General features: G+C 50.4%; 1 protein-coding gene across 1 annotated transcript in view; it reads left to right on the top strand.

Moving 5' to 3' along the window:
* ZNF618 (zinc finger protein 618) overlaps positions 1 to 26,377 on the top strand; it is a 150,124-nt gene that overhangs the window by 73,031 nt on the left and 50,716 nt on the right. The window contains exons 3-6 of the mRNA XM_058818372.1: positions 7,330 to 7,586; positions 11,619 to 11,714; positions 14,675 to 14,752; positions 21,386 to 21,424. Coding sequence (XP_058674355.1) covers positions 7,330 to 7,586; positions 11,619 to 11,714; positions 14,675 to 14,752; positions 21,386 to 21,424 — 470 coding nt within the window. The remainder of the gene's footprint in view (positions 1 to 7,329; positions 7,587 to 11,618; positions 11,715 to 14,674; positions 14,753 to 21,385; positions 21,425 to 26,377) is intronic.

Raw genomic sequence — 26,377 nt, forward strand, 5'->3', positions numbered from 1 at the left:
CAAGATTGCTGACCAGAGGCAGCAATCCACACTGGAAGTACAGTGCCTGTTCCAGAAAATAATCCCTCAGAGGAGGAATCCAGGATGGGGTGGTTGTTCCAGCACTTCACACATCAGCTGCAGGACATCCCCTCTGAAGGATGCAGGCTCAGGCTGCAGAGGGGCTTTGGCAGAGGCTCTGGGAGCTGTGGCAGGGAGGAGGGGTTGAGTCCCTTGGAGAGGAGCAGTTCTGGACACTGTGACACAGGAGCTTGGGGTGGTGTCTTTGCCTTTCAGGGTGTGAGGGAACATCTGAAGCTGGGGCTGGAGCCTGGAGCCAGGAGCTCAGTTGTAATGCTGGGAAAACAGCTCCTGCTTTTCTCTCTTCTAACCCTGCACTTGAAAATCTTGTTGTCTGGTGCTGTCTGCAGGAGATGTCCCCAGTGAAGGACACCAGGCAGTTCCTCTGCTTCCTGGTCTTCTCCACCTCTTCCTGGTGTAAGGCACAGGGCCCAACCCCTGGGCTGCCCCAGGAAGCAGATGGGAGCCATGGAGAGGGGTGGGAAGGCCACCACTGCTACTTTATCAGACAAGCAGATTTTCAACTTCATCCTTCTTTTTCTTGTCTCTTCTTTCATCATCTCCATGTAAAATGAGAGTTCATTTACATCTGTTCTGTCTATTCCACTTCCCATAGCTCCACTCATGACAGGAACCTTCTGGTTCTTGTAAAACCATGGCAGACATCTGTAAATTGAGCCCAGTTTCAGCCTCCCCCATTTTTGCTTCCTTTACTTTCTGACAGCTGAGGCCTTTTGATTTAGCCTTGGATGAGCCACGTTGGTTTCCAGAAGACAAGTTGGGACATCCCACTGGTGCTGGTGTCCTGCTGGCCTCTGCAGGGGTGCCCATTGCTTGGTCCCCATGAGTGGTTTTGGGTCCTGACTGAACCTCTTTGGTGCTGCAGACCATAAGAGCCTTCAAGGAGTGCCCAAATTGTGTTTCAGTTTACCTGGGCACACCCTGTCCTCTTCCAAAGGTGTCACCATGGAATCACAGAATGGGTTGGGCTGGGGGGACCCTGAGGACCCATCCTGTTCCACCAGAGCAACGTGTTCAGAGCCTTGTGCAGCCTGGCCATCATTGATATCATCATAATGATCACTGATATCATCATAATGATCTTTGGGTTTTCCAGCCTGAGTGTTGTTTAGAAAAAACCAAAAGATGCTCCACATTCGCTGCTGGGGCAGGAGAGCTGTTTGTAGGTGTTGGTTCAGAGTGGTGCATCCTCTTCCACATGTGTTTCCTTTTCCTCTCCTTTTGAGGAGCTGATGTTGAAGACTGATACTTCACTGATCTCACTCTGCCACTCCCCAAAATCTCAGCAGGATGTGTGCTGTAAAAATAGCCTCATTAGAAGCCATCTGAGTACATGTGCAATCACAGATGACTCAAAGGGAGCACGGAGCACGCATGTTTCTGTTGCTGTCTTCAGAGAATTACATGACAAATTATTCCTAGCTGGAAGAAATGTCCTTTTATAATTGGGGTTTTTTTCTCATTCTTTCAGAAGGGAGGAGTGTGTGTTTTTTAAGTAGCTTTTAGTCACTTTCATTATTTATGAGGATGCTACTCCAGATCAGAAACAGCAAACTGCAAGCGCAAGTTCCTTGTGGCTGCAGCAGCTGACGGGCCCTGTTTGCTTTCACTCATTGCAGTTCTGCTCATCACAGCCAGGGAGACCCTGCAGGGACCAGCACAGCCCCACGCTGCAACCTTCACCCCTTCTCCCCCCCTCCTGCCACAGGAGATCAGCTGGAAGGGGCTGCTGCATCTGTGGCTGGTGTCACCGTGCAGAGGGGACGGGTGTCAGCACCCAGCCTTTGCTTTCTGTGCTTCCCTTGGGAGGAGCTCTTGGCATTACCCTCCTGGCACTGCCCTCCTGGCACTGCCCTCCTGGCATTGTCCTCCTGGCATTGCCCTCCTGGCATTGCCCATGTTGCTCCCTGCATTGATGCTGGTGAGCCTTCACACCCAGAGCTGCTCTGGCCCACGTTGTCATGCTGCATCATCGAGCTCTGCTAAAGCCTGAGGCCTTCAGGAGCTGCCACAGTGTAGGGCCAAGGAAGCTGTACCCAAATGGGTCCAGGAACCCACTTTTACCCCTGCCTTTCCAGTTCCTCATGCTGAGGCTTCATTAAGGCCTTCTGAAATCTCTCCTGCCTTCACACACTTGTGTCTGACATGAAAGTGGCCGTAACGTCATCGGAAGATGAAAGTCTGATGATCAAAGCAGGCAGCAATGTTGAAATGAGCATTGTGAGATGGCAGAGCTGGTATTACAGTAATTGGCTGTGTGGCCTACTTAGTGAGAGCAGTGATACATGCAAGTGCAATGTCTGTTTGCCTCTTTCATGTTGGAAATCACAGAGTCTGTTCTGGGAAGTGGAACAGGACCTCACCTGTAGGAGCAGCCAGGCACAGAGTGAGCACTGTGGGATCCCAAGGCTTCTGCCTCCTCTCCTCAGAGCCTCTTGGATTGTCAGGGCCCACAGTTCAGTAAAAACAGGGCATGGAACAGTGAAGGAGGTTGGTATTTCCCAGGAAGGGGCAAAGCCCTGGAGAAGAAGTTAGATCCCCCCTGTGGAAGGAGATGGGGTTTAAGCCAGCTCTGCCTGGGCACTCTGCTCCTCTGATGGCTCCAAGCAGTTTTTGTGCTGTGTTTGGAGAACAGGAATATCCTCTTCCCAGGGAACAGCAGCCCATGGATGTTTGAATGCAGGCTGGACCTGCAGAGGGAGGTGGAAGGCCACACTGAACACTAAACCTGCATTGTTTCCTGCAGAAGGGTGGTGGCATGAGGCTGGGGACGGAGCTCAGAGCCACCAGGAGAGGGTGGCCTGGGGACCTGGCAGTGGGAGGTGACTTTGGCAGGTTCTCCCTTGGCTCCTGTGCGCTGCTGTCTCCACCAAGTGGAGGCTCTGGCTATCACTGGTCCCAGTGTGGCCCCAGCAGTGCCCTGCAGGGATCTGGGACAGTCTCTGTGTGGGCACGGGGACATGGGCACTGCCTGGGTCACACTGGGGAGTCCTTCTGCCCCTAGGACTGACACTGAACTTACCTGACACCCTGAAAGCTTTGAGTCCTTTTCTCTCCGTGCCCTCACCCAAACCTGTGACACCTGCTTGGAGCCTTGGGAGCTGCAGAACTGAAAATTCACTCCTGGTGTTGCTCATCCCCTTTCTGAGCCTTCCCAGCAGTTGTGCCTCACTCCAGAAGAGCTGCCATGGAACAGGAGTGGCAGAACCAGGCCTGATGTCTTCCCTCCCCCAGGCAGGATGTTCCCTGTCCCTCCCTGTGTCTCTTGGGGAATTTCTGGAGAACAAGCATGTCCCAGATCTCCTGCTGCTTTATCCTCATCTCCAAGTGGAGGTTCTTTGTGCTGCTCAGTAGCAGGGGAGGTAAAATTCAGCACAACACCAAGTAAATGCAGCATCATGGGCTTGCAAGGGCTGATGCAAGGACCAAAGGAGTGGGAATGAAATGAAGCTTGAAGCTTCCCTGGATGACCTCCCCTGGCTCAGTGCATGTGTGGGTTGATGCTGTGTGTGGTGGAGGCTGTGATGACTCCTCTCTTCCAAGGAAAACTGGTTCTGCTGGGGCTGTGCATGTCCCCCTTTCCACCCTGCCTGAAGCTTTCCAGTGTCAGTGGCTTCCTTTTCCTTCCTGCTTTGCTCTGGGATCTTGGTACTCTTTCCCCAGCCTAACCAGGAGGCTTCAGACTCAACCTGCTGTGCCATGAGGATCATTCCCTAAGCCCAGCTCTCCTCTGGACCCTTGGGAACATTTATATCCCATTCAGCAACTGAGCTGACTGGTCCTGGTTCTGCTGTAGCCACAGAAGCATGACCTGGATTTCACAGGGACCACAAGAAAGTGATGCTTGCTCCTGCTGGGAGAGCTGGATTCCACCACTGCTGCCTCCTTCTCCTCCTCTGCAAAGTACAGCCCCAGCTAAGGCACCAAGTGGCTTTTGGAGAGCTCAGCCCTGCTCTCAGGAGTGTCAGTGCTGCTGTTTTTATGATTTCACTTGTGTTTGAGGGGAACAGCAGGCTCCTCTCAGGGCTTGTGAGCCATGGAATCATGTAGAAGAAAGTTGCTGAAGTATTTGGGGCTGTGTCCTTCTGCACACATCAGGTATCTGCTCAGAGTTAGAACATATGGGGCAATGAAATGCTGTCAGTTAATATTTGCAGGGTTGTGTCCCACCCAGGAGCAGACATTCCAGCTGGGAAGTTCCTTTCTTGGCAGAGCTGGATCCACAAAGTCAGCATGCATGAGGGGAAAAGGTTCTGAGGGTCCATTGGTCTGGTCTGATAATTTATATATTCCTCAGCTCCAGACCAAGTGTGGCCAGTGCACATCTGTACTGAGCCCAGGGACCTCATTTCAGCTGGTTCCAGCATCCAGCAATGAGCTTGCACTCAGCTCTTCCCTGCCAAGACAAGACAGTATTTTCTCCCCATGAAGATGATGATCAATGCAATCACATCATCTTCTGCTCTTCCTTTTGGTGTGAGAAATAGACTGGAGTACTTTGGTCTCACAGAGTCATAAAGTGTCTTTTCCCAGTCTTGAACCAGTTCAGTGCTGCATTTTGGAACCTCTTCAGCTTTCCTGATCACCTATGAAACCTGAAGCTGCTCACTGTGTCTGCAGCACATGAGTGTCTTCACCACAGCTTCAGACAGGGAGAAAATGATCTCCTCCTTCCATCTTGGGCACCTGAACTGAAAATTTGGTCATTCCTTCAGCTCAGAGCGTGGCTTTCTGTGGCTGCAGTACCATGTGGGTGCATCCCCAGTCCTGCACTTGTCTGACTGTGCTGCAGCCTCTGGTCTTGGGCACAGCCAGCTGTGGAGAGAGGGATCCACTGGTGGAGCGTCCTGTTCACAGCTTTGTTCTCCACCCCTCCATGGCTCCACCCATCATTTTAGCAACAGTGGTGTTTAATTTAATTCCAGAGCATGAATAAATCTGTCCCACATCAGCCATCCCAGGAGTCCTGTGGAAATGCCTCTCTGTTCAGGAGCAGTGCACATGGAGAACAGCTTTGCCTCGCAGCACGGGGCCTGTTGCTGATTTGGTTTGTGTTTGAATGTGACCCATGCAAAGCTGGCATCATCAGAAAGTCCTTGTGTTCTTGCCCCTTTTATAATCTCCTCAGAAGGCTGTAGCCTCAGTCTCACTGGTATCAGCTCTAATCCCAGATCACTTGGCTCGTGCCTGGATTTTCCTGTTGCTTTGCCCAGGACTGGCAGGTCCCTGGCTGTGCCATGGATAACTGAGCTCTCACTGCCTCTCCCACCTCCAGCCTCCCAGGGAACTGCCCTGGCTGCCTTTGATCTTCCTCCACAGCCCTCAAGGAGGAAGGAAACATTTTCCTATTTACCTTACTGTTGCCTTTATCAGTGTTTTGCATTTCACAGCCTCTGGGTTTGATTGATCTGCAATCAATCCCACTCTTTGCTGATCCCTGAGTATTCTGTGCTCACTGCCTTCCCTTGGAAGTGTGCTGAGCCATGCCCTGGTGGCTGAGATGGATGGGCCTGTGGCACACCCAATAATATTACCATAAAGCCTGTCTGGATCTCAACCACATCTTCTCTGTCTCAATCCATCTTTTTTCACTTGTAAGAGCCCTGTATGATTTTGGGAGCATGGCAGGGGGGAGTATATGTGAGAAGGCAGGAAATGAGTGGGAAGGCTGGTCAAGGCTAATTCTCTCTGTTTGGGACTATTAATTGTACATTTCATTCCATAATGAGAATGAAGGGATGAATAATAAAATCTCTGGCAATAGGATGTGCCTGACCCAGTTTGAAACAGTGACTCCATGTCCATGTGGGAGGTTGGGCAGTCATTACTGGAGGATTGTTCTCTCTGTTCCTCTGTTCCCCTCATCCCTGACCTCCCAGGAGCTCCACACTTTCACCTCCAGTTGCACCATCCTGGTTCCTCTGCAAGCTCCATGATCTGTGTCAGAACCCACTGACAGTTGTGTAATTTTCTAACACTGTAATTCATATTATGTCCTGACAAACTGTATGATGTTCCAAGCAATGGGATTTTTTTCACTGTCACTGTTGCACAATCTAATAATCATCCATAAGTTCATTTTATTTTTCATTTTATTTTTTTACTTCTGCTTAAAACATTTTCAAATGCCTTTGGCTGTTCCCAGTGTTTACATGACTCTAAATATGTCACAGTGGTTTCTGTTTCTGGCTAGTCTGAGCCATTATATATTTAGTTCTGATTTCTGCACAAACTGAACCAGCAATTATTTTATCTTTGTATTGCATGGTGGAGTGTATTAATAACCAGTATAAAAAATAGAGGGTCCATAATGAGTGCTGCTAAAGGAGCTCCCCTGGCTTATTCCCACATCCTTCTCTAGTGGGCTCACACCCCCTTTGCCTTTTCCCACCACAGCACCTGATAATGTTGTTTTACAGCTTTGAGGTGTCCAGTTTCCTTTTCTTAAAGGGTTTTGAATATTTTAGATTGTTTTCTCCCAGAAATTCCTAGCTCTTCTTTCCCAGATGAAAACACATGCTATTTAACCTGGTCTGAGCAGAGTGGAGCCCCTCTGCCTTTCCCCCTCTATCAAGCTCTCCCTGTCATCCCAAACAGTTGTATCTGTCCATAATGTGGTAGTTTCCCTAAATATCCTCATCTCATCCTCTAGATGATCCCCTTTGATCAGTACTGTGTATGCTCAGTAAAGCCTCTGAATACCAGGGCATGTCAGGTTGCTTGAAGGGATAAAAGAGAGGATGCGATGGAGGGTGGAGATTGCTCCAAATTAAAAATGTCAGGGAATCATAGACTCGTTTTGGTTGGAAAAGATCTTGAAGATCATCAAGTCAAACTGAATTCAGCAGTGCCAGGTCCAGCAGTGACCCATGTCCCCAAGTGCCACAGAGAATATGGCTTTGTGTGTATGGACTAGTGTTGGCAAAACACCTGCAGGCAGAGCTGCTGGAGCTGTGCCCGTGGCCTGCTGGCAACTGGGGCAAGTTCTGTGCTGTTCTTTAGGGATCCAGTGTGTTTATGAGCACTATTGTTGTTTGTCATGATTAAGGTTATTTTCATTACTAGCAAATAATTTTACCGCTTTTGTCTAGTTAAATTTTAATTACTTATCATGTATGGCAGACATACATTAATATTCTTCTTTTAAATAACCTGCATAAACCAGAGCACCTTGAATTAGGTCCTGGTGATGACAAAAAGAGCACTTGCCATTGAGGATTCACATTGTCTCCTCTCTTTCCCCCTCAGGGAGTGTTTGAAGAGGAGCCCGCAGAGCCCCAAAGCCGAGGGCTCCGACTCGGTGACATCTCAGTCCTCCCCCAGTGAAGAGGCTGGAATGATGACTGAGGTGAAAGTGAAGACAGAGGTACCAGATGACTACATCGAGGAGGTGATCTGGCAGGATGACACCAAAGATTCCAAGAAGAACATCAAGGACGGGCCGGGGGACGTGCCTGCGGAGATCTGCGTGGTCATCGGCGGCGTGCGCAACCAGCAGACGCTCGGTGAGGCACGGCCACCATCCCTCAGGGGCTCTGGGGACAGGGGGAGGCTCTGGACACTCAGCTCTAGGATGAACATCAGTCTTGGGTCCTGGCTCAGGATTATTGACCTTCTGTGTCTGTTTGCATCTGGCTGCCCCCAAAGGCTCAGCCAAGATCTGAAACAAAAAGCTCCCTCTCTTCTTTTGGCATGTTCAGGGACTTGCCCATCAGTCACCTGCAGCACCAGGTGAGCCCAGGGCTGGGGGTGTGTTTGACACAGATGAGGAACTTGGAAAGGGAAGCCTGAGAACCTGATGGCATGTTTTGAGGAAAGTTGCTCTGAGGAATGTGGATGCTTTCAGTAAGTGAGTCTGAGCTCAAGAGCAGGTTTTACAGGTTGCTGTTTGTTTGTTTTCCTGATCACTTCTCAGTTGTGGGAATACTTTTGACTCTGGGCTGAATGTGGTGTGCCCAGTTCAAAACAGTGCTTCCTGTCCCCACCTCACCTCCTGCTGTGATGAGAAGAAGCTTTTTCTTTTTTCTGTGAACATCAAACTGTCCTCTCCTCCTGCTCCAGGGAAGGGGCTTCCTGTGGGAACCTGGCAAGGCACCACTCTTGCACTGTCTCTGTTGTCCCTGGCCTGGAGCAGGTCCCTGCAGTGTCTCTGAGATCCAAAGGACACTTGCTTATAAAAAGAAGGAAGAGCAGTTGGACCAGGTTTCCTTTAAGGGACTCAGGAGAAGGCTGATTTGAGCTGCCCAGCATTGCACTTGGGGTTGGTTTGTCCTGCAGGAGGAGAGAAAAGAGGAATTGATGTTGGATTTCCTCCTGGGTTTTGTTGATCATTATCAACATTATCATTACTGCTGGAAGGAAACCCAGGACATGTCCTTAGCTGGTGATTGTCTCAGAAGCATCATTGTTCTTCCTGTCCTCCTTTCCACCACAGGACAGCCACTAAGAACAGCAGGGCAGGAGGTCAGTGCTGTCTATGCAGGTCTAGCTAGGGAAAGCCTAAGAAGTCCAGAACTATTTCTGACATGAAGACTTTACAATTTGGAAGAAATACTCTGTGTATTTTCAGAGTTTTTGTGCCTCTGCAACTCTTGATCCTTACATGGGCAAAGCTTGATCCCTGCTGCCCTGGGAGGGAGAGGTGGAGCTATGACTGATGGGCAGCAATGGGAGCTTCTCCTCCAGCCAAGGCCACCAGCCCTTGGAGAAAGCATCTGCAGCTTGGGTGTCTGTCCCACAGGACCCTCTTCTCCCCACAGCTCCTGGCTGGGCAGCAGCAGCTGCTGTGCAGTCGGTGTCCCCTGGCAGTGCTGGTTTCCAGCTGAGCTTGGCTGTGCAGTGTGGAGGGGGCTTTGGCTCTGACTGACTTGGGTGGACTGGAGGGGAAGCCAGTGAGGAGCTGCTGAAGGCACTGGGATTGTTCAGCTGCAGCAGAGCAGCGAGGGCAGAGCTCAGCAGGGATTGCAGCTCCTTGCAAGGGGCAGCTCTGATCTCTGCTCTGTGACAGGAGCCAGGGCACGGCTGGGGCTGGGCCAGGGCAGCTCAGGCTGGAGCTCAGGGCAAGGCTCTGCCCCCAGAGGGTGCTGGCACTGCCCAGGCTGCCCAGGGAATGGGCACGGCCCCGAGGCTGCCAGAGCTCCAGGAGCCTTTGGGCAGCGCTGCCAGGGGTGCCCAGGGTGGGGCTGTTGGGGGGTCTGGGCAGGGACACGGGCTGGGCTGGGGGATCCCTGTGGGTCCCTTTAGTTCAGACTGTTCCACGGTTCTGTGATTCTGTGTTTTCCCTGTGGAGTGCTGGGGACAGACTGGTGTTAAGGGACACTCACAAGGTATGGACACTGTGGGGAGAGGGACAGATTCACTGACCAGTCACAAGTGGTGGTTGAAAGCCAGATAAACTGGAGAGCTTCTGTCTGGAAGGGCATTTTCTAGTGGAACACACATTGTATTGGTCATTGTAAAGCCTGGGCTTCCTTAAAGGCAGTTTGGTGTGGAGGTGATGGGGTTGGTGCCAATTCCTTTGTGAACTGATCCCTGGAGGTGCCCCTGTCTGCCATTGACATGGCCCTCGTTTTTGGGGAGGTGGCTCTGAGTAACTTCTGTCTGGCCATTGGGTCCTGTGCTGTGTGCACAGCCCGTGGTGCCCAGCTCCTTGTGTTTGCTGAGCTCTGTCCCCATGGGATCACACACAGGCACTGTGCCCATCTCTGCACACACCAGGGGACCTCACACCAGGAATGTGCCTCATGTGCCACTGCCCCACTGGCCATTCCAGCTCTTCACTGGCCATTCCAGCTGCCCCACTGGCCATTCCAGCTCTTCACTGGCCATTCCAGCTCTTCACTGGCCATTCCAGCTGCTGCACTGGAGCAGCCCAGAAGTGTGACCTGCTGATGCTGCTGGTGCCTCCTGCCTCTGGAGCAAAGGCTTTGTGACTCTGCTGCTGCTCCCAGCACTTCCAGGAGCTGTCCTTGCCCTGGATCTGAATCCCCTCCTCCATGCAGACAGGCAAGGCTTTGGTAGGATTTTATTCACCTTCATGGGGGCAGCTGAGACTGGAGGTGTTGAAAAGGGTTGTTTTAATAGTAAATCCTGATGAAGTGGTGACTCGGGAGTGAATGAACCCCTCTCCTGTGTGGAAGTGCCAACCCCCAGCCTGTGTCCCTTCAGGGGGTGCTGGGGACAGTTGGTTAAATGGGGGATGTGTCTGAGCTGGGACCAGGGTGCTGAGGGGCACATGTGGCTCCAAGTGACGGTTTTCCTGCAGGGCTCAGCCTTGGGACGTGGCTGAAATGCACATTACAAGATTTACGTCTCTTTTCTGAGTCACACATCTGCTCTATTTATATTTTAGTTGTTACTTGGAGCAATTTATAAAAGGGATTCCCAGCTCAGTTGCTGCTATTCCCTTGCAGTGTTTACATCAAACCAGGCCTTGTGTTTTTTGCCTCCTGTTTGCACCAGCTCCTGTCTCTCCCAGCACTCCAGACTCTGCCTCCATCCGTGTGGAGCATCCCAAACCCTGTGGGGGCTGGAAGGGGCTGTACTGGGTGGGATGGTTGGGGACAGTGGCCACAGTCCCCAGCCAAAGAGCTGTTGGTGGGTTTGGGCCATTTTCCTTTCAGCTGCTTTTCCACAGAAGTCTTTCAGTCCTGTGGGGTCCCTCTCTGGCATCCCAAGAGGAGAGGTTGGCTCTCAGCTGTCTCGTGTCAGCTGCAGCTGCTGTGGATCCCCTGCACACCCAGGGTACCCCAGGTGTCCCAGCCCTGGGGTGGGGGTTCCTGCCCTGCACAGCTCAAGGGTGCCACATTCCCTGTTCTTCACTTCTTTCTTCTGGCAAGATTCACGTGCTGACCTCAGGCCAGGGGCACTTGAAGAGCCACAGCACATGGATCCTTCTCAGGGCAGGGAAGTCAGGGCAGACAGGCACAGAAGTCCCATGGAGCTGTCTGGAGAGGAGAGGAAAAGCAAAGGCACTTCTGTTGTAACTGGGGAGAAAGAGGGAGAGACTGTTTATGAGATGTGGATCTTTTCCTCCTGTTGGGAATAGCATCAGATCAGTATTTGTGTCCTGGAAGGCTGAGTTATCTGTGAGCTGATCAGGAGAAGTTTGATACAAGACTCCTTAAGCTCTCAATCTGCTCTCCCAATCTGGTGCTTTACAAGGAACATTTTGGAGAGGACTTTTTCAGTAATGCATTAGATCAGAAATGTTTCTGAGACAGAATGAAGAGAGAATCCTTCTGCTCTGAGCCTCTCTGTCCACCTCCCATGCACACACTGGGTTCATGCCATGGTGCTGATATTTCACTTGCTGAGCTGCTCAGCATATGAAATTCAAGATCACTTTGGATTCTCCCTGGTGAGGTAAAATAGTACTGCAGAAGCCTTAAGAAATTCTGTGAGACCTCTGACATCTTGTCAGGAAGCCACAGGGACAGATGGGTCTTGGAAATTTTTAATACGCTTCAGCCATCATTGTTCCTTGGAAATGCATCCACTTTAAGGGCTTTTTTCTGATTTCTTTTTGCACAATTTAGATGGAAAAGCAGTGGAACGTGACTCTTCCGTTGGATATACACGAAATCGATATTCAGGGACCTGGATTTTTGACCATGCATTGAGATACACGTCCGGTATGTGATGGAAGGGTGTGAAAGTCTAACCAGGGCTCAGGGAGCAAAGGAAGCTCTGGAAGCAATGGGTGCATTGCCCAGATTCCAGCTGCAAGGCTCAGGAAAAGCCTGGCCCACCCGAGTGCACCAACTAACCCCAAACCTTCCCCACCTGCATGACACACCCTGAGTGACAAGGACCTCACTGTTGGTGTCCAAGGCCACCTGGGCGTGTTCTCTGCAAGGCCTTAACACACAGTGATGTCCTTCTTCCTCCTCTTCACCTTTCCTCCCCTCTAACAAAAAAATTTTTTGGCAAGTCACCCCTCCTTTCTCTAACATAAGGGCCTGTGGTGAGCTGAGCACACAGCTGTGGCTGCTGAGCCGTGTCTCTGCCTCAGGTCTGTAACACAGCTCCCTCACACCGTCCCCAAGTCCCTGTGCTCCTGGGCCACTGCTCTACCACCTGTGGGCAGAGGGTGAGTGCAGGTGTCCCCCTCAAAGTTGAATCCAACCTTCCCTGGGTTCTACTTGACACCTGGCAGCTCCAGCACACCTGCACAGAAGCCCTGGCCTGGCACACATGGTCCCTCAGCTCCTGCCCCTGGTGTCCAGCACAGCCCCTGCATGAGGGCTGCAGCCCCTGCTTGGGTTCACAGTGCAGAGGGAAGGCACTGCACAGTTACTGCACAGCTGACCTTCTTGGAGAGCTGCACAGTGCATTTATGTGCCATAGACTGTCTCCAGAGGAAGTAGGAAATACAATAAAAATGGGGAAGAAAATTCAGCCTAGAGCCCCTCGCTGTGTTTGACCTGTTTGCACCAACTCACAGAATCACAGAATGCTTTGGGCTGGAAGGGACCTGCCATGGCAGGGACACCTCCCACTGTCCCAGGCTGCTCCCAGCCCTGCCCAGCCTGGCCTTGGGCACTGCCAGGGATCCAGGGGCAGCCACAGCTGCTCTGGGCACCCTGTGCCAGGGCCTGCCCGCCCTGCCAGGGAACAATTCCTAATTCCCAATATCCCATCCATCCCTGCCCTCTGGCAGTGGGAGCCATTCTCTGTGTCCTGTCCCTCCATCCCTTGTCCCCAGTCCCTCTGCAGCTCTCCTGAAGCCCCTTTAGGCCCTGACAGGGGCTCTGAGGGCTCCAGCCCAGTGATTAACTCAGTGGCCTCCTCTGGAGCCATTCCCACTCTTCCCAGTGCTCCATGTGCAGCCAGCACTGCTGGGATGTGGGTGGGCATCAGTGACATCTTGCTGTTGGTTCAGCTGAACATTAGCTGTGCTCAGGGCTCCTGTTTGCAGGGCCCAGGGCATGGTGAGTGCTCTCATCTGCTGCTTTGGGGCTCCAGCTCCAAGAGTTTTCATAAGAGAATTGTGGAGGTTGGTGGTGAAAAGAATCAGTCCTTGAGCATGGGAGTGAGGGCTGGCAGACACTGCTGACCTGCTGACAGCCCAGGTTTCACCAGGCAGCCTGTGAGGAGTGACCACAGGTGGTGACTGTTCCACAGCTGATATCTCTATAAAATACAGTGAGCTGTGATAATAAAAATGCTCTGGAGCAGATCAGATGCAGCCAAGTGCCTGTGCTATCAGAGTATGGGAGCATTTTTTCAGCTGGGTATTCTGGTGTATCGGACTGTGGCGAGTGGCCTCTTTCAGCATCAGTGACAAAGGAGCCTCCCCAGCCCAGGACACAGCCCCATGTGGTGCTATCAGTGATGGGCAGGGAGTTCAGGGCTCTGACACTCTCAGGGGGGTGATTTCTTCCCAAGCTGTAAGAATGGGACATGGGAAGGGTAAAAGGACCGTGGGCATAGTGTGTTCAGACTGCATCCTGGCTAGTTCCTGGCTAGAGCTCACTTTGAGTAGCTCCAGGTGAGTATTGCTGTGAAATGCATTTGGGAATGTTTATCTGGGTGTGTGTCAATGGTTTTGTTCTTGTTTGTGGCTCCTCCCTGAGTTTTGCTGTTTGGCATGGTCAGGAAAAGATTGTTTCAAGGTCGTGTGAGGAAATGTGCATGGAAATGAAATTCTGCATTCATACCAAATTTATTCAGCCCTTTTTTCTCCCACCTCCTCTTCAGTCAAGTGATGCTCTCACCCTCTCCAAAGAGCACCAAGGGGATCCCAGTTCCACAGCTCTGGTGGACAGTTAAGAAATGCAGTGCATTCTGCAAATAAGAGCCTGGAAAGTGAATTTATAGACTGTGCAGCAAAGTAGGAAAAAGAGATTGAATCAACTCAAGTAACAAATCTAAGGAAATTTCTGTCTGCCTGTTCAATAACAAAAGAGTCTAAATTCATGACATAACTTCATCATTACAAATGGTTCTCCCAGCTCTTTTCCTCTGGTTTCATTTCAAATGACTGTTTGCAGATGTGTGTTTTCTGGAATTCGAGACACAAATTGAGAAGAGGGACTACTGTGGTCATGTGCTTTTTCTTAAAAAGGGCAAAAGTTCTATTTGTATCTATTTGGTTTCCTCTGGGTGGATATTTACCAAATCTCTGTGGGTTTCTTGGGAAATTTGTACATTGTGCATTTCTTGAGAAATTTTGAAAACTCCAGGCCTCAAGATAACATATTGCCTTCTTTTTTCAGTTGAAAAGGATTTTTTCCCAGCTACTAGGAACTTACTGAAAAGTAATTCAAGGTTATTTCTGTCCATAGGAAACATTAGTCATTATTATAAAATTATAAGTCAGGCTATTTTGAGAGTGGCCCTTTCACGTTAGCAAAGTTAAAAAGATACACTGAAAATGTAAGTTCAGGGTAATATGCCAAGGAATCTTAAATAAGGCTGACAGACAGAATAGTGTCTGGGATAGTGATTTCCTGCATTTATCTCCATGAAGTCCAAAAATGACTTTGCTGTCAAGTGCACCCTTTTGCTCGCAGTTTATGGACCAGTGTGCAGGGAGGCTGTTTTCCCTGACCTCTCATGGTGATGTGTGCTTCTCTCTCTTGTTTTTCAGGGTCTTACGAGTGTGGAATTTGTGGGAAGAAGTACAAGTATTACAACTGTTTCCAGACCCACGTGCGAGCGCACAGAGGTATCTCAGTCCTGCTGCAATCTCGGGAATCCTGGATAATGCAGGTTCAGGGGATGGTCAGGCAGGTGCTCAGGGCAAGGCTCTGCCCCCAGAGGGTGCTGGCACTGCCCAGGCTGCCCAGGGAATGGGCACGGCCCCGAGGCTGCCAGAGCTCCAGGAGCCTTTGGGCAGCGCTGCCAGGGGTGCCCAGGGTGGGGGGTCTGGGCAGGGACAGAAGTTGGACACCTAGATAATCCTGGAGGGTCCCCTCCAGGATATTCTGCGATTTTAGGTCTATTTTCCAGAAGGTCTTGAACGTTGCTCTGCTGCTTCCCTGGTCACCAGTAATTCTTCTCTGGGCTTCCCACTGAGAGGGGCCCAGTGATAAACGTTGGGGCTGTCTCAGCATTGTGGCTCTTAAATCCACCAATATTTCTCCCCAGGTCAGGAGCAGCTCCTGTGTGCAGGGCAGTATTTACTGCCCAGGGCTGTTGAGGGGCATCCCTGTGTGCTCAGATCGCAGAGTTTTGCTTGGCAGGTCCCAGTGCCAGCAGTGTGGTGGCATCTCCCTGAGGTGCTCTGTGCTCCTGCCCAGCTGGGAGTTCCATTCACCACTGAGAAGTCAGCCTGGGAGGATATAAATCAGATATGGGCATTGTGACTGCTGTATTTTTATGTTCTAATCAAAATGCTCCTTGAGCTGCCCCTGTGCCCCTGCTGTCAGCTGAGGTCACTTCCCAAATGCACTGTGTGTGTGAAAGGTCTCGTGCTTGGTCAGGAGTGGCTTGATCTGGGGTTTCTGTAAGACTGAGCAATCCAATGTTGCTTAATTGCAGAAATGTGAAAGTTTGAGGTGGTTTATTCAATCAAAGTGCAGTTTGCAGGATTTGGAGCTCTGAAATACCAAAACAGCAGGGACTGCAAACCAGCTCCCCCTGAGCCTTTCTCTGGGTTTGTCTCCTGTCCCTGAGGTGAGCACTGGAGTCACTGTGCCAGGCTGGCAGGAGCATCTGCTTTAGCTCCTCAGGTGTAACCAGTGGTTGAAAATCCAGGATTAATGAAGGCTAATATCAAGTTTTAAATGCTCAAACTCTCAAAAGTCAGCACATGCACAGCTGAGAAGTGTTCAGAGTTTGTTACAGTCTCATAACACATCCTTAGTTGCATGGTTGCATATTCCTTGTGTGCTGTTTAATATCACAGAGCTGCTTCTGTACTTCTGGATACACAGAATTGTTTTTCCATGCTGGTATTTCTTTTCTAAATACCAACAAAATTCCTTAAAGTCCTTTAAATATAGCTTCAAGTAGCTTCACTCTGTGGCTTAAGGAAAAAAAATCCTAAAATAACAGGGATATCCTTCACCATTACATCACAGAATTGCAACAATTTTGCAATAATAATTGTAGTATTTAAATGTGGGACAAGGATTGCTTTTATTTTACTTCTCTTCCCCAAGCACCATGGGACTTTTAATTCGGCTGGAATTTTAGGAGCTCTGTTAGTATGATGTCACCTCCTAGTGTGTGATCTAATTAATTTGTATTCATTTATATTTTGATAATAAAATTAAGCAATATATTAAATTATATGGGTGCATCAACATAGACCTGTACATTTGATGTCCATAGTTTTGACATGAACTCAGTGGAGACATGATTTTACCTTTTGCTTCCAAGGTCTTTGTCATGTGTAGTTGCAGAAGATGAAAATTTTCAAAATTCAGAATGTGGAAATTTATCACTAATTCTCACATCAGTGATGGAGAAGCAGAATTTATATCTGTGATACTTAGAAAGTGTTGGTTTATGTTACTGTAAGTGGATTCATGTAGTAGTTACATTGAAAGTGCATTCAAATTGCTTTAAGACAATAAAAATACAAATGAGTTATTTGTTCATCTACACTCTTCAGCAAGGAATGAAACTGCAAACATGATGCAGCTCTGGCAGTGGGGAGCTGAGGCACTGGGCAGAGTGTGCCTGGCTACAGAGGAATAACCTGCAGTGAAAGGTTAAGGACAGGTAGGAAAAAAGAAGGAAGGATTTTTTGGAGGGAAGGCCTGTGTGGTATTATCCAGTGTGAGCTGTGCATGGACTGGACCAGGAATGGTGCTGGGATGGCAGAAGACTGCAGGAGTGAAGGGGATTTTTGTGAAAGATGCTTTTATTGTCCCAAGGCTTCACAGAGGAGAAGGGGCTGGTGCTGTCCCAGGGGACAAACAGGATAACATGGTGGGATGGCTGCACTGAGGGTGTACCCTGCACGTTGCTGTTCTCCAGTGATCTCCAGTCTGTGTCTCAGATCCAGCGCCAGGGCACTGGCAGCCAGCTCTCCCAGGGCTGCTTTCCTCGAAGCACTGCAATGTGAGCTCCCTTGGCCCAGCCTGTGCAGTTCTCAGCTGCCAGAAACTCCAGTCCTGAATCTTTCAGTCGTTTCTTTCTGGCTGGGCAGAAAGGGGGGAGCTGGACTGCAGTGGCAGAACCTGGATTCCCTTTTGGCAGGATGGTGCCAGCCATGGTGTTCCCAAGGTCTGGCCACCCATCAGTCACGTAACATCTGCCTTTCCCAATCCTGGGAGACTCCCCAGCTCAGCATCACAGGAGCTAGAACAAACTGAGGCTCCTTTCTTCTCTTTGGGTTTTTTGGCCATTCCAGCAGTAATAGCTGCTGTTTGTGATTTGCTGAAGGATACACCCCAACCCCTCTGCTCTCTGTTTGTCTGTGTGGTTCCTGTGTCACTAATGGGCCCTGGGGTGGTGCTGCAGGTGACAGAGCAGGAGACAGAAAAGGCTCAGGCCAGGAGAGAGCAGAGAAACTGGTGTTGGTCTGCTTTGGACCTTTGTGGCAGAACAAAACTTTTGTCATCAGCCTGTCTGTCACCACTCAGTGACACAAAATGCAACATTTGGGGGCCTCTAGTTGTCCTTGCTTTGATCTGGGTTATTTCTGAGCTGGTTTTTGTGTCCAGGACCCACCTGAGCCTTACAGCAGGGGGAAGGTCTGTCACCCTCTCTGCTCATGCAGTCAATCTGTCCTTATCCACTGCTTGTTTTGCCCTGTGCAGAACTTGCTGTCTTCTCATCCTTTCATCTGTTCAGTTCCACATGAAGAGTTTCGCCCTGGCAACATCACATTTTTCTTTGCAATGAGCATTTTTTTGAGAAATTTTCTGGATTTTTTTATAGCTGCACCTGCCTCCACTCCAGCTCCCTGTGGCAGACAAGCTGCGTTGGAGGTGACCCATGTTCTTGAGGCTGATTTCTTTTCTTGTCTGCCTTCAGAAGCAGGGGAGTTTATGTTATAAAACAAAGCATTTTCTTTGTTTATTGAGCCTTCCCTGTGGTGCTGAGCATTGGCTGGAGAATTCAGGCAGCGAGTGCTCTGGCAGTTTGCAGAATTCTGAGGCAACTCTGCTTCAGGACGTGCTGCCCTGCAGGAACAAGTTCCCATTCTGCTTTCCCCCAAAAGCTGAGATCCAGGCATGGAAATCCCCATCTAAGGGTTCTGCAAAGAACCAGAAATGTAGGTAAGAAACTTTCCCACTATGTTTCATCGAGGAACAAAGGAAAAGGTTGTGTTCCTTCCCCTTTGCCTCCCCAAAACTCACAAATAAAATAAAGAAGAAACCCAACAAAAAAGTTATGTTGTGGAGCTGAAAGGCTCCTTTGTGAGCTGCTGTGCAGCCCTGCAGGATCCCAGCTCCTTCTCCTGCTGGAGTTCAGCTGGAGCGGAGGGGCTGCGCATTCCCGGTGCCGACGGAAGGCTCTGTCCCAAATGTTACTGCTGCGCCTACACGCAACCCAGGGCTTCAAAATGTTTTGCTTACGGTGCTTTTATTTTAGCTGTGTGGGGTTTTTCAGGTCATTAAAAGGTTTGGATTGCCTTCAGGAGTTAGTCAGCTAGAAAGTTCTGCTTTGTACAGTTGGGTGGTGTTTAAGCAACATGAGCAGCAAAGCGTCTGCATGTTTTGAGTCAGGAAAATTATTTCACTTTTAGATAACTACCAAAAAAAAGAAAGGCTGAAATTGCTTTATTAGACTTTCAAACAGCAAATTTATAAACCTCTGGGCTGAGGCCAAGCAAGGGAGATTTGTACCCAAAGGAGAATTCTTCCAAAAGCAAAGAAAGAAAAGAGCAAGACTGGAGTTTAACCCTCGCAGGATATATCGCCTCTAACCCAAGAATTGGTGGAAGTTCTCTGTTTCCAGATAAGCTTTTCTGGGCTGACTGATGATTTTGCTCAAGTTGTTTTCCATTATTATTTATTTACATTATAAGTTGTTGCATTGCCTCCCTCCAAGCCCCTCAGCTCTCCGTGTCCTCCCCACAGGGCTGTGCCAGCTGAGGGCTGAGCCCCCCTCACCAGAACAGATCCTGGATGCTCTGAGCAGGGCTGGATTCTTCAGGCCAAGTTTTGAGTTTCACCAGTTAAAAACTTCGCAAAGCTTTTCAAGTTTCAGATTAATGTTTTCCAAGAATGGGTTCTGCTCAATTCAAAAAATATGAAAAGGAAGATGACTCATTCAAATGGTGAATATGGAAAAATGCTTTTTTCCAAAGCGCACATTTTTTGGAGTCTGAGTTAAAGTAGTTCTGTCACTGAAAGGATTTTGAGGTGAGGAGTAGAAAACTAGAGGAGATATGGTGTTCCTGAGCCATGGAAATTTGAGATTCATTTGTTTATTTGTTGCTGAGAATATCAGATTATTTTGGGGAGGTTTTTTGCCCTCTGCCCTGCATCCCAAGATCCATTTTCCTGTGCACATTTTCCAGTCTGCAGCAGATATTCAAGTGAAATGAAGAAAGCTTCTTGGGACAGAGGAGTTAACTGGCCCATTTTCCAGCTTCCCTGCCCACCTCCCTATTCTTACTGACTTTTGCAACTTTCTCAGAAATTTGTCTTTTGTTTCACAACTGTAATTACTTGGTCTGACCTCAAAGGTGATATAGAGTGGGCTGTAAGGGGATTTTTAGTTGGTAATTTTTAAATTCATGAATACTTTAGTCTGTCTGTGACTAAGAGTAACAACATTTCTTGACACAGTTCAGAAATGGCTGTTCCTCAAATTTTGTGTGTTGCCTGATTCTTGTTAAATTTGACTAAAGTACTTTTTAAAGCTATTTAAATAGTGCATTATCTTTTATGATTTGTTCATGCTGTTGCTTGTGAACACCAGGACAGCATTTTGCATAAATCTATTGTGCCTTAGCTGCTTTTCCTTGAATGGTGGGTGAGAATTCAAACAAGTGGCAGCTGTGGAAAAATCCTGGGCTTTGCTGTCGAGGTTCTGCAGTATCACTGAGGGTTTCTGATCTCGCCCCTGAGTTTATAAAGTCGTGCCAAATTAATACCATTGCCTAGAAGAATGATCTAATCAGGCAGGTTAATCAAGTAGGAATGTACAAATTCACAAACTCACAATCATTTGTTTTTATTATTTTGAAGAAATAAGGAAATTAAATGCAAACAGCGTTCATTACTTAAGGTTGAAAATATTGAATTCAAAAATGCTGTGCCATTCTGCAGCTGTGGTTTCCAGTGCAGTGCAAGCATCATTCCAACAGACATATGGAATATTTTGCAACACAGTTACATTATTAGGTAATGTGACATACAGTATATGTAATTTAGGATGAATATGAAACACTTCAAACTGGCTTGGAAATCCTAATTGTTTATGATACTTGACTTGTAACTTTGGGGTTTGTTTTCCAGCTCGCAGCTTTGCCTGTTGCATTCATTTAGGGTTTGAACACGATCTCTGCTGTGTGCTTCTTGCAGTCCCACACACGACAGTGGAGGGAGCTTTCTCTCCCTTCTTTTCCCATCTGCCTTCAGCAATAGAATCTTCAGGACAGAATCACCCTGCCTTCAGGATAGAATTACCCTGGGGGAATTCTTGTGGCCCATCTCTCGTGGAGGCTTTGCCATCACTGCCTGGGGAGGGCAGGCACGGTGGCGGAGCCGGCTGTGCCAAATCCCACGGGAGCTGAGCCGGGTGCACTGTCCACCATTTGCTTTCCTGGGTTCACAGCACTTGCCTGTTAAAAAATTGTGTCCAGAGGAGGCCACGGAGCTGCTCCAGGGCTGGAGCCAGGCTGGCAGAGCTGGGGGTGCTCACCTGGAGAGGAGAAGCTCCAGGGAGAGCTCAGAGCCCCTGCCAGGGCCTGAAGGGGCTCCAGGAGAGCTGGGGAGGGACTGGGGACAAGGGATGGAGGGACAGGACACAGGGAATGGCTCCCACTGCCAGAGGGCAGGGATGGATGGGATATTAGGAAGGAATTGTGCCCTGGGAGGTGGGAAACAGGGTGCCCATAGCAGCTGTGGCTGCCCCTGGATCCCTGGCAGTGCCCAAGGCCAGGCTGGACACTGGGGCTTGGAGCAGCCTGGGACAGTGGAAGGTGCCCCTGCCCACAGCAGGGGTGGAACGAGATGGGCTTTAATGTCCCTTCCAGCCCAGAGCATTATATGACCACAAGCCCTTGTTGGCCATGTCTGCCCTCGCACTCCCGAAGAGCCCCTCAGGGCCCTCTCCGTCCCGTGAGGGGCCGGGCAGAGCGGCGGAGAGGAGAGCGAGGGAGCGAGCGGGGCGGCGGTGGGGGCCGGGCAGCGCGGCCGGCGGATCTAAGCGCTGCTCTTTCTCTTTGCAGACACCGAAGCTGCCTCAGGGGAAGGAGCCTCACAAGGCAGTAAGTACAGCGGGGCGCGGGTGTGCCGGGCCGGGCCGGGCCGGGCCGGGGGTGGTCCCGCTCCCCGAGGGCCCCGCGGGGCCGGGGCTGCGGCGGGGTCGTCCCGCAGGCGGCCAGCAGGGGGCGGCCCCGCCGCGGAGATGGCGGCGGCGGCGGGAGGCGGCGGCGGGAGGCGGCGGGGCAGAGCGGGCGGGCACGGCTCGGGGTCTCTCACGGCACGGCGGGGCCGCTCCTCACGGCTTGGGGGTCTGTCAGGCACGGGGGTACTCCTCACGGCCCAGCAGCTCAGACGGTTGTCGCTGTCCCGCCCGCGATGGGGGCGCGGTGCCGCGGGAGCTGCCCGCTGAGCGGTGTGAGGGGACCATGAGCGGAGCTCCCCCTGCCTCCTTTGCCGGGGAGGGCAGGGCACCGCCAGCCTCTAGCGGCATCCAGCCCTGTATGGTTCTTAAACCCTAAACCTGCAGTTCGGGGTGTGTGCCCCAGCCCTGGGGAGGGAGAGCCAGAGCCGGTCCTGGGCTGAGAGGGCCGGGGCAGAGGTGGCACCAGAGGGAGCTGGGGACACGCTCATGGCCGCTGTGAGGGGTGGGGGGAAGGTGGAACCGGGCAGATCCCGGTGATAGGAGAAGAACTGAGAGATAGTGGGCATGAAGTGGAGAGAAGAGAGGTTGGGGCTGTTTGGGTAAAGTCCCAAGTAACCAGGACTGAGCTTGGAGCAGACTCAGCTTTGAGCAGGAGGTCACACCAGAGATCTCCCGAGGCCTCTGCCCACCTGGGTTTTGCTATGTGTTAGGTGAGAGCCATGATTCCCACTGGAAAGGTAAATTCCCAACATTGGTAGTTGCAGACAGCAGCTTAGAAGCACCAAACTTACCTTGGGTGGGTATAGAAATGTTAGATAAATAGTAAAGAAAAATAAAAAGTACAACCAGACTACCTTTTCTGAACTCTTTCTTCACTGTGTTCTGTGATAGGTGAACAATTGGCATTAGCATAGGGGGGTCTTGGCTTTCTGTCTGCAAAAGGAAGCAGGACTGACTTCACTGCAGGTGGGGAATGGAGGTCCTCAGCCCTGAGCTTAAACATCTCAGTAGCAAGCAGCCATCCCACATCAGTGTGTACACACAGTGTACTGCTCACAGGGGAGGCTGGGCTCTGCAGCTGAGCCTTTCCCTTGACAGAGTCCAGCTCTGTGCACGGAAACTCCTTCCCAGGCTCCTGTCACCTCCTTTGTTGTCTCTCTTGCAGTCATTGCTCAGCTGCCTGTTGGTGTTTTACTTACTTTGAGGCTTTCCAGGCTCATCTCCTGGCTCCCTTGCTCTGAATTTTGCTGGCAGGCATGGCTGTGTTCTGGGCTAGGCTGTGTGCATCCTGGGCTTGCTGATTGAGTGTTGGGTAGTTTTGACAGAGCTTGGGAACCACCTTGTGCAAAGAGAGATTTGGTTTTTTTCTGTAAGTCAGCTTCTCCCCTTCCCACCTGTTGTGGGAACTTTTTTGGCTGGAAAAGATAGGGCAGAGTGAGGCATGAAGAGAGAAAAAGACATGAGGGCTCACACCTTTGCTGTGTGGGCAGACTCGATGTTGTTGGAGCTATAGAAGGATTTCTGTGGATGTAAATGCCTCTTCTGTGGTGTCTGGGTCCTGGAGAGAGAGGGAGAAGGGAACATCATGGACAGAAGTCTGGGAGAGAAAATCAAGAAGCAGCTGCTCCCTACTCCTGGCTCCCAAGGAGATGCTGTGGTGGCACTGGAGATGGAGCAGTAGGAGGGGCAGGAAATGCTTCCATCTTTGTGCAGGAATTACTTTTTACCTGCCACACTCATATCCCAAAATAGTCTCATCTAGCTGAAAGAGATGGAGGCAAAACCCAGGCAGCAGAATTGGGAGCTGGTGAATGGTGGGGTAGGGAAAGGCAAAGAAGGATCCACCATGGCCGTGCCCTGCTGGAGGGACAGCCTGGACATGTCCCCTGTCCTGCAGAGTGGATGTGGGACTACTGGGCCAGTGCTGCTGTGCCTAAGTGCACATGGTTGTAATTTCCTGACAGAGCCATCTTCCTCTTCCCTCCTCATGCTGCAGTGAAACAACTCAGCTCTCTTCTTTTCTCCCTGTGCCTTCCCCTCTGAAGCTGGGTTAAATCCCTGGCCTACCCTCATTGCTTCTGCATGTCTCTTCTCATTTTTCCACTCAATGGCTCTCTTGTTTCCTTGTCAGTCTGTTTGCTCCTCATTATATTTTAGGAATTTCTTATTTATCTTTCCTTTCCTGCTATTTTTGCTTTGCCCACTGCTGCACTGCTGTTTCTCTGTGACCCAATCTGGCTGTTTACACCCTCTCTCTTACAGATGTCTGCATTGTTCCAATCTTCCTCTGCTATTTCTATCTCATTGGGAACCTCTATGTTCATGGTCTCTGCAGGCATGGTTTGCTGCCCTCTCCCAAATTTTCTCAGTATTTAAGGGATACAGGAAGGTGTTGTTTTCTCTCCTGTGCTTCTCTGTGGGGCATGGATTACATCCATCCTGAACCTGTGAGTGAGGAGTCCCTTGCCCAGCAATGGGGCCCTGGATTAGTTCACATAATAACCACATTATATGACATTACAGCACATTACACACATTGGTGATGTGTGTGCACATCACAAACTGCAGGGTTGGAAAAGCTGATCGGATTTTCTCCATGGTCACTTGCTGGAGCCAGCTGTTGCTCACAGCCACCAGTGGTGACCCAAGAAGTGTTGGTGAAGGCAGCCCTGAGTGCCAGGTGACATCTCAGCTGCTGCCTGTGCAGAGCACCTGGGCTGTGGCTCAGTTGCTGTGCTGGGCTGCCCTGGAGCAGCCAGTCTGTGTATGTGAGTGAGCCTGGGCTGCAGGAGGATGAGGGACTGACAGGGGGTGAGGCTGTGCTGGAATGTGCCCTGGCCTTCAGCTCTGAGGGGCTCCTGGGGAGGGCCCATCCTGCCCTTTTTCTTCCTGGGAGGAAGGGAGCTGTGGGGCCAGCTGGGACTCAGCTGAGAGCTGTTGTTTGTTCACTGCCTGCCTAAAGAGGAGACAGTGGTGTTTAGACTTTCCAGCTGGGAAAGCACTTTGAAAACTCACTTGAGGAAAAACTGCTTCATTTAGTTGGTTATTTTCAGTCTTTGGGGTTTATAGTCAATAGATGGTGTCTCTGGGACTCCCTTTATTTTTTTGGATGCATTCTTGAAGAGCCACAGCTCTGTGGTGGTGAGGAGGGGATGTGCTCACGGGGACATGGCTGCATGGCTTTGGGAGCTCCTTTTTGAGCCTTGGCTCATGGTCCAAGACCACAATTCCCACGTGAGAGAGAAGAAAACAATGCAACGCACACTGCTAATGTGTTAAAGAGACTTGTCTGACTGCTACCAACTTTAACTGGCAGGGACAAGGAAGAGAAGAGGGTGATTTTGAAAAAAAATTGTCAATTTAATATCTTTTCCTAGACAGGTGTGGCTAGTTTGACACCTGGTCACTGACTGTTCCCATAGAAGAGCCTGGAAATCTTTTCTGAGATGCTCATATGCCTGTGTGGTTTGCTCTGGGCTCTGGGAAGTGCTCAGGGAAGGTGTTTGGGCTGGGTCTGCGCTCTCATTCTCCATGAGAATTCCAGTCATGTTTAGGGGAGTTACAAACTGGAACAAACAGTCTCCCTCCTGCTGCTCACATTCCATGGGACATTCTTGGCACCAGGACAGGTCCTGAATAAACCCAGGGCAAGAGGGGGCCCAGGGCCCTGTGGGGGCAGGAACAGGGCTGAGGCAGCAGCTCCTCTCACCTGATCAGGTGTTTGCACTGTGCCAGGCTCTGGGGTGGGCTGTGTTCAGTGGCTTGTGTTCAGTGACATGTCCCAGGTTGGGGACACAGATACAGAATCACAGAGGGCAGGGCTGGATGGGATCTTGGGAATTAGGAATTGTTCCCTGGCAGGGTGGGCAGGCCCTGGCACAGGGTGCCCAGAGCAGCTGTGGCTGCCCCTGGATCCCTGGCAGTGCCCAAGGCCAGGCTGGACAGGGCTGGGAGCACCTGGGACAGTGGAAGATGTCCCTGCCCATGGCAAGGTGATCTTTAGAGGTCCCTTCCAACCCTAACCCATCTGGGACTCTGATTCTGTGGCTGGAACATTCAGCCTGTTGGAGTGTGGTACCCTCCTTTTCTGTAGGAAAGAGGAGCTTATGTGCAGAAACATCTTCAGAGTAACCACAACTGGCTTGCAGAGCTTGAAGGGGAGCTGAGTTTTAGAGTTGCCCATCAAGTTCACCTGAGTGTGTGTAGGTACTGGAGCTTTGCTCTGCCTGCTCACTGCTGCTCTTTCTTACAGTGCTCTGCCTCCTCAGACCAGCCCAGGGCAGAACTCAGGTTGCTCTGGCAAATGTTAATATGACACTTGCCTCATTTCACCTCAGCAAAGGCCTTTCAATACCAAAATACCAAATGTTAACAGAGACAGCAGGTAGTGCTCCCAGTCCATGGTAGTTCTAAGCCCTTTGCGGAGTCTGGGGTCACTTCCCAGAGGAGTTTGGAATTCTGTAGGCAGGCAGGAAGCAGAAGGACGGAAAGAAAGTGACTTGCCATAGGTGACAAATGGGTGAGTGTCAGTGGAATAAAGTGCAGGTCCCTGGGCTGGCATCCCAGCTAGTGCTGGGCACAACGCTTGGATTTCAGTTCTGTGCCCTGGGAAAGAAACCAGAAAATGCACGGGGAAGTGGGCAGGGAAGGATTGCTAAAAGCTGAAGGTATCTCAAAATACATTAATTCAGGTATATCTGGTTAGTGATGCATTAATTCAGGTATGTCTGGTTAGTGGTCTGCAACTTCATGAGTGTTCTTCTTCCAGGGGAGAATTCCAGAGTCTCAGGGAGCAGTGCTGATTGATATTCTAGGGGAGAGCCCTGCCATTCCTGGGTTCTTTAAATAAAGCACTGTTAAAAGTGGGAAGAAT

This window comes from Ammospiza caudacuta, chromosome 21 (genome assembly GCF_027887145.1).
Source record: "Ammospiza caudacuta isolate bAmmCau1 chromosome 21, bAmmCau1.pri, whole genome shotgun sequence".
Taxonomy (NCBI): Eukaryota; Metazoa; Chordata; class Aves; order Passeriformes; family Passerellidae; genus Ammospiza; species Ammospiza caudacuta.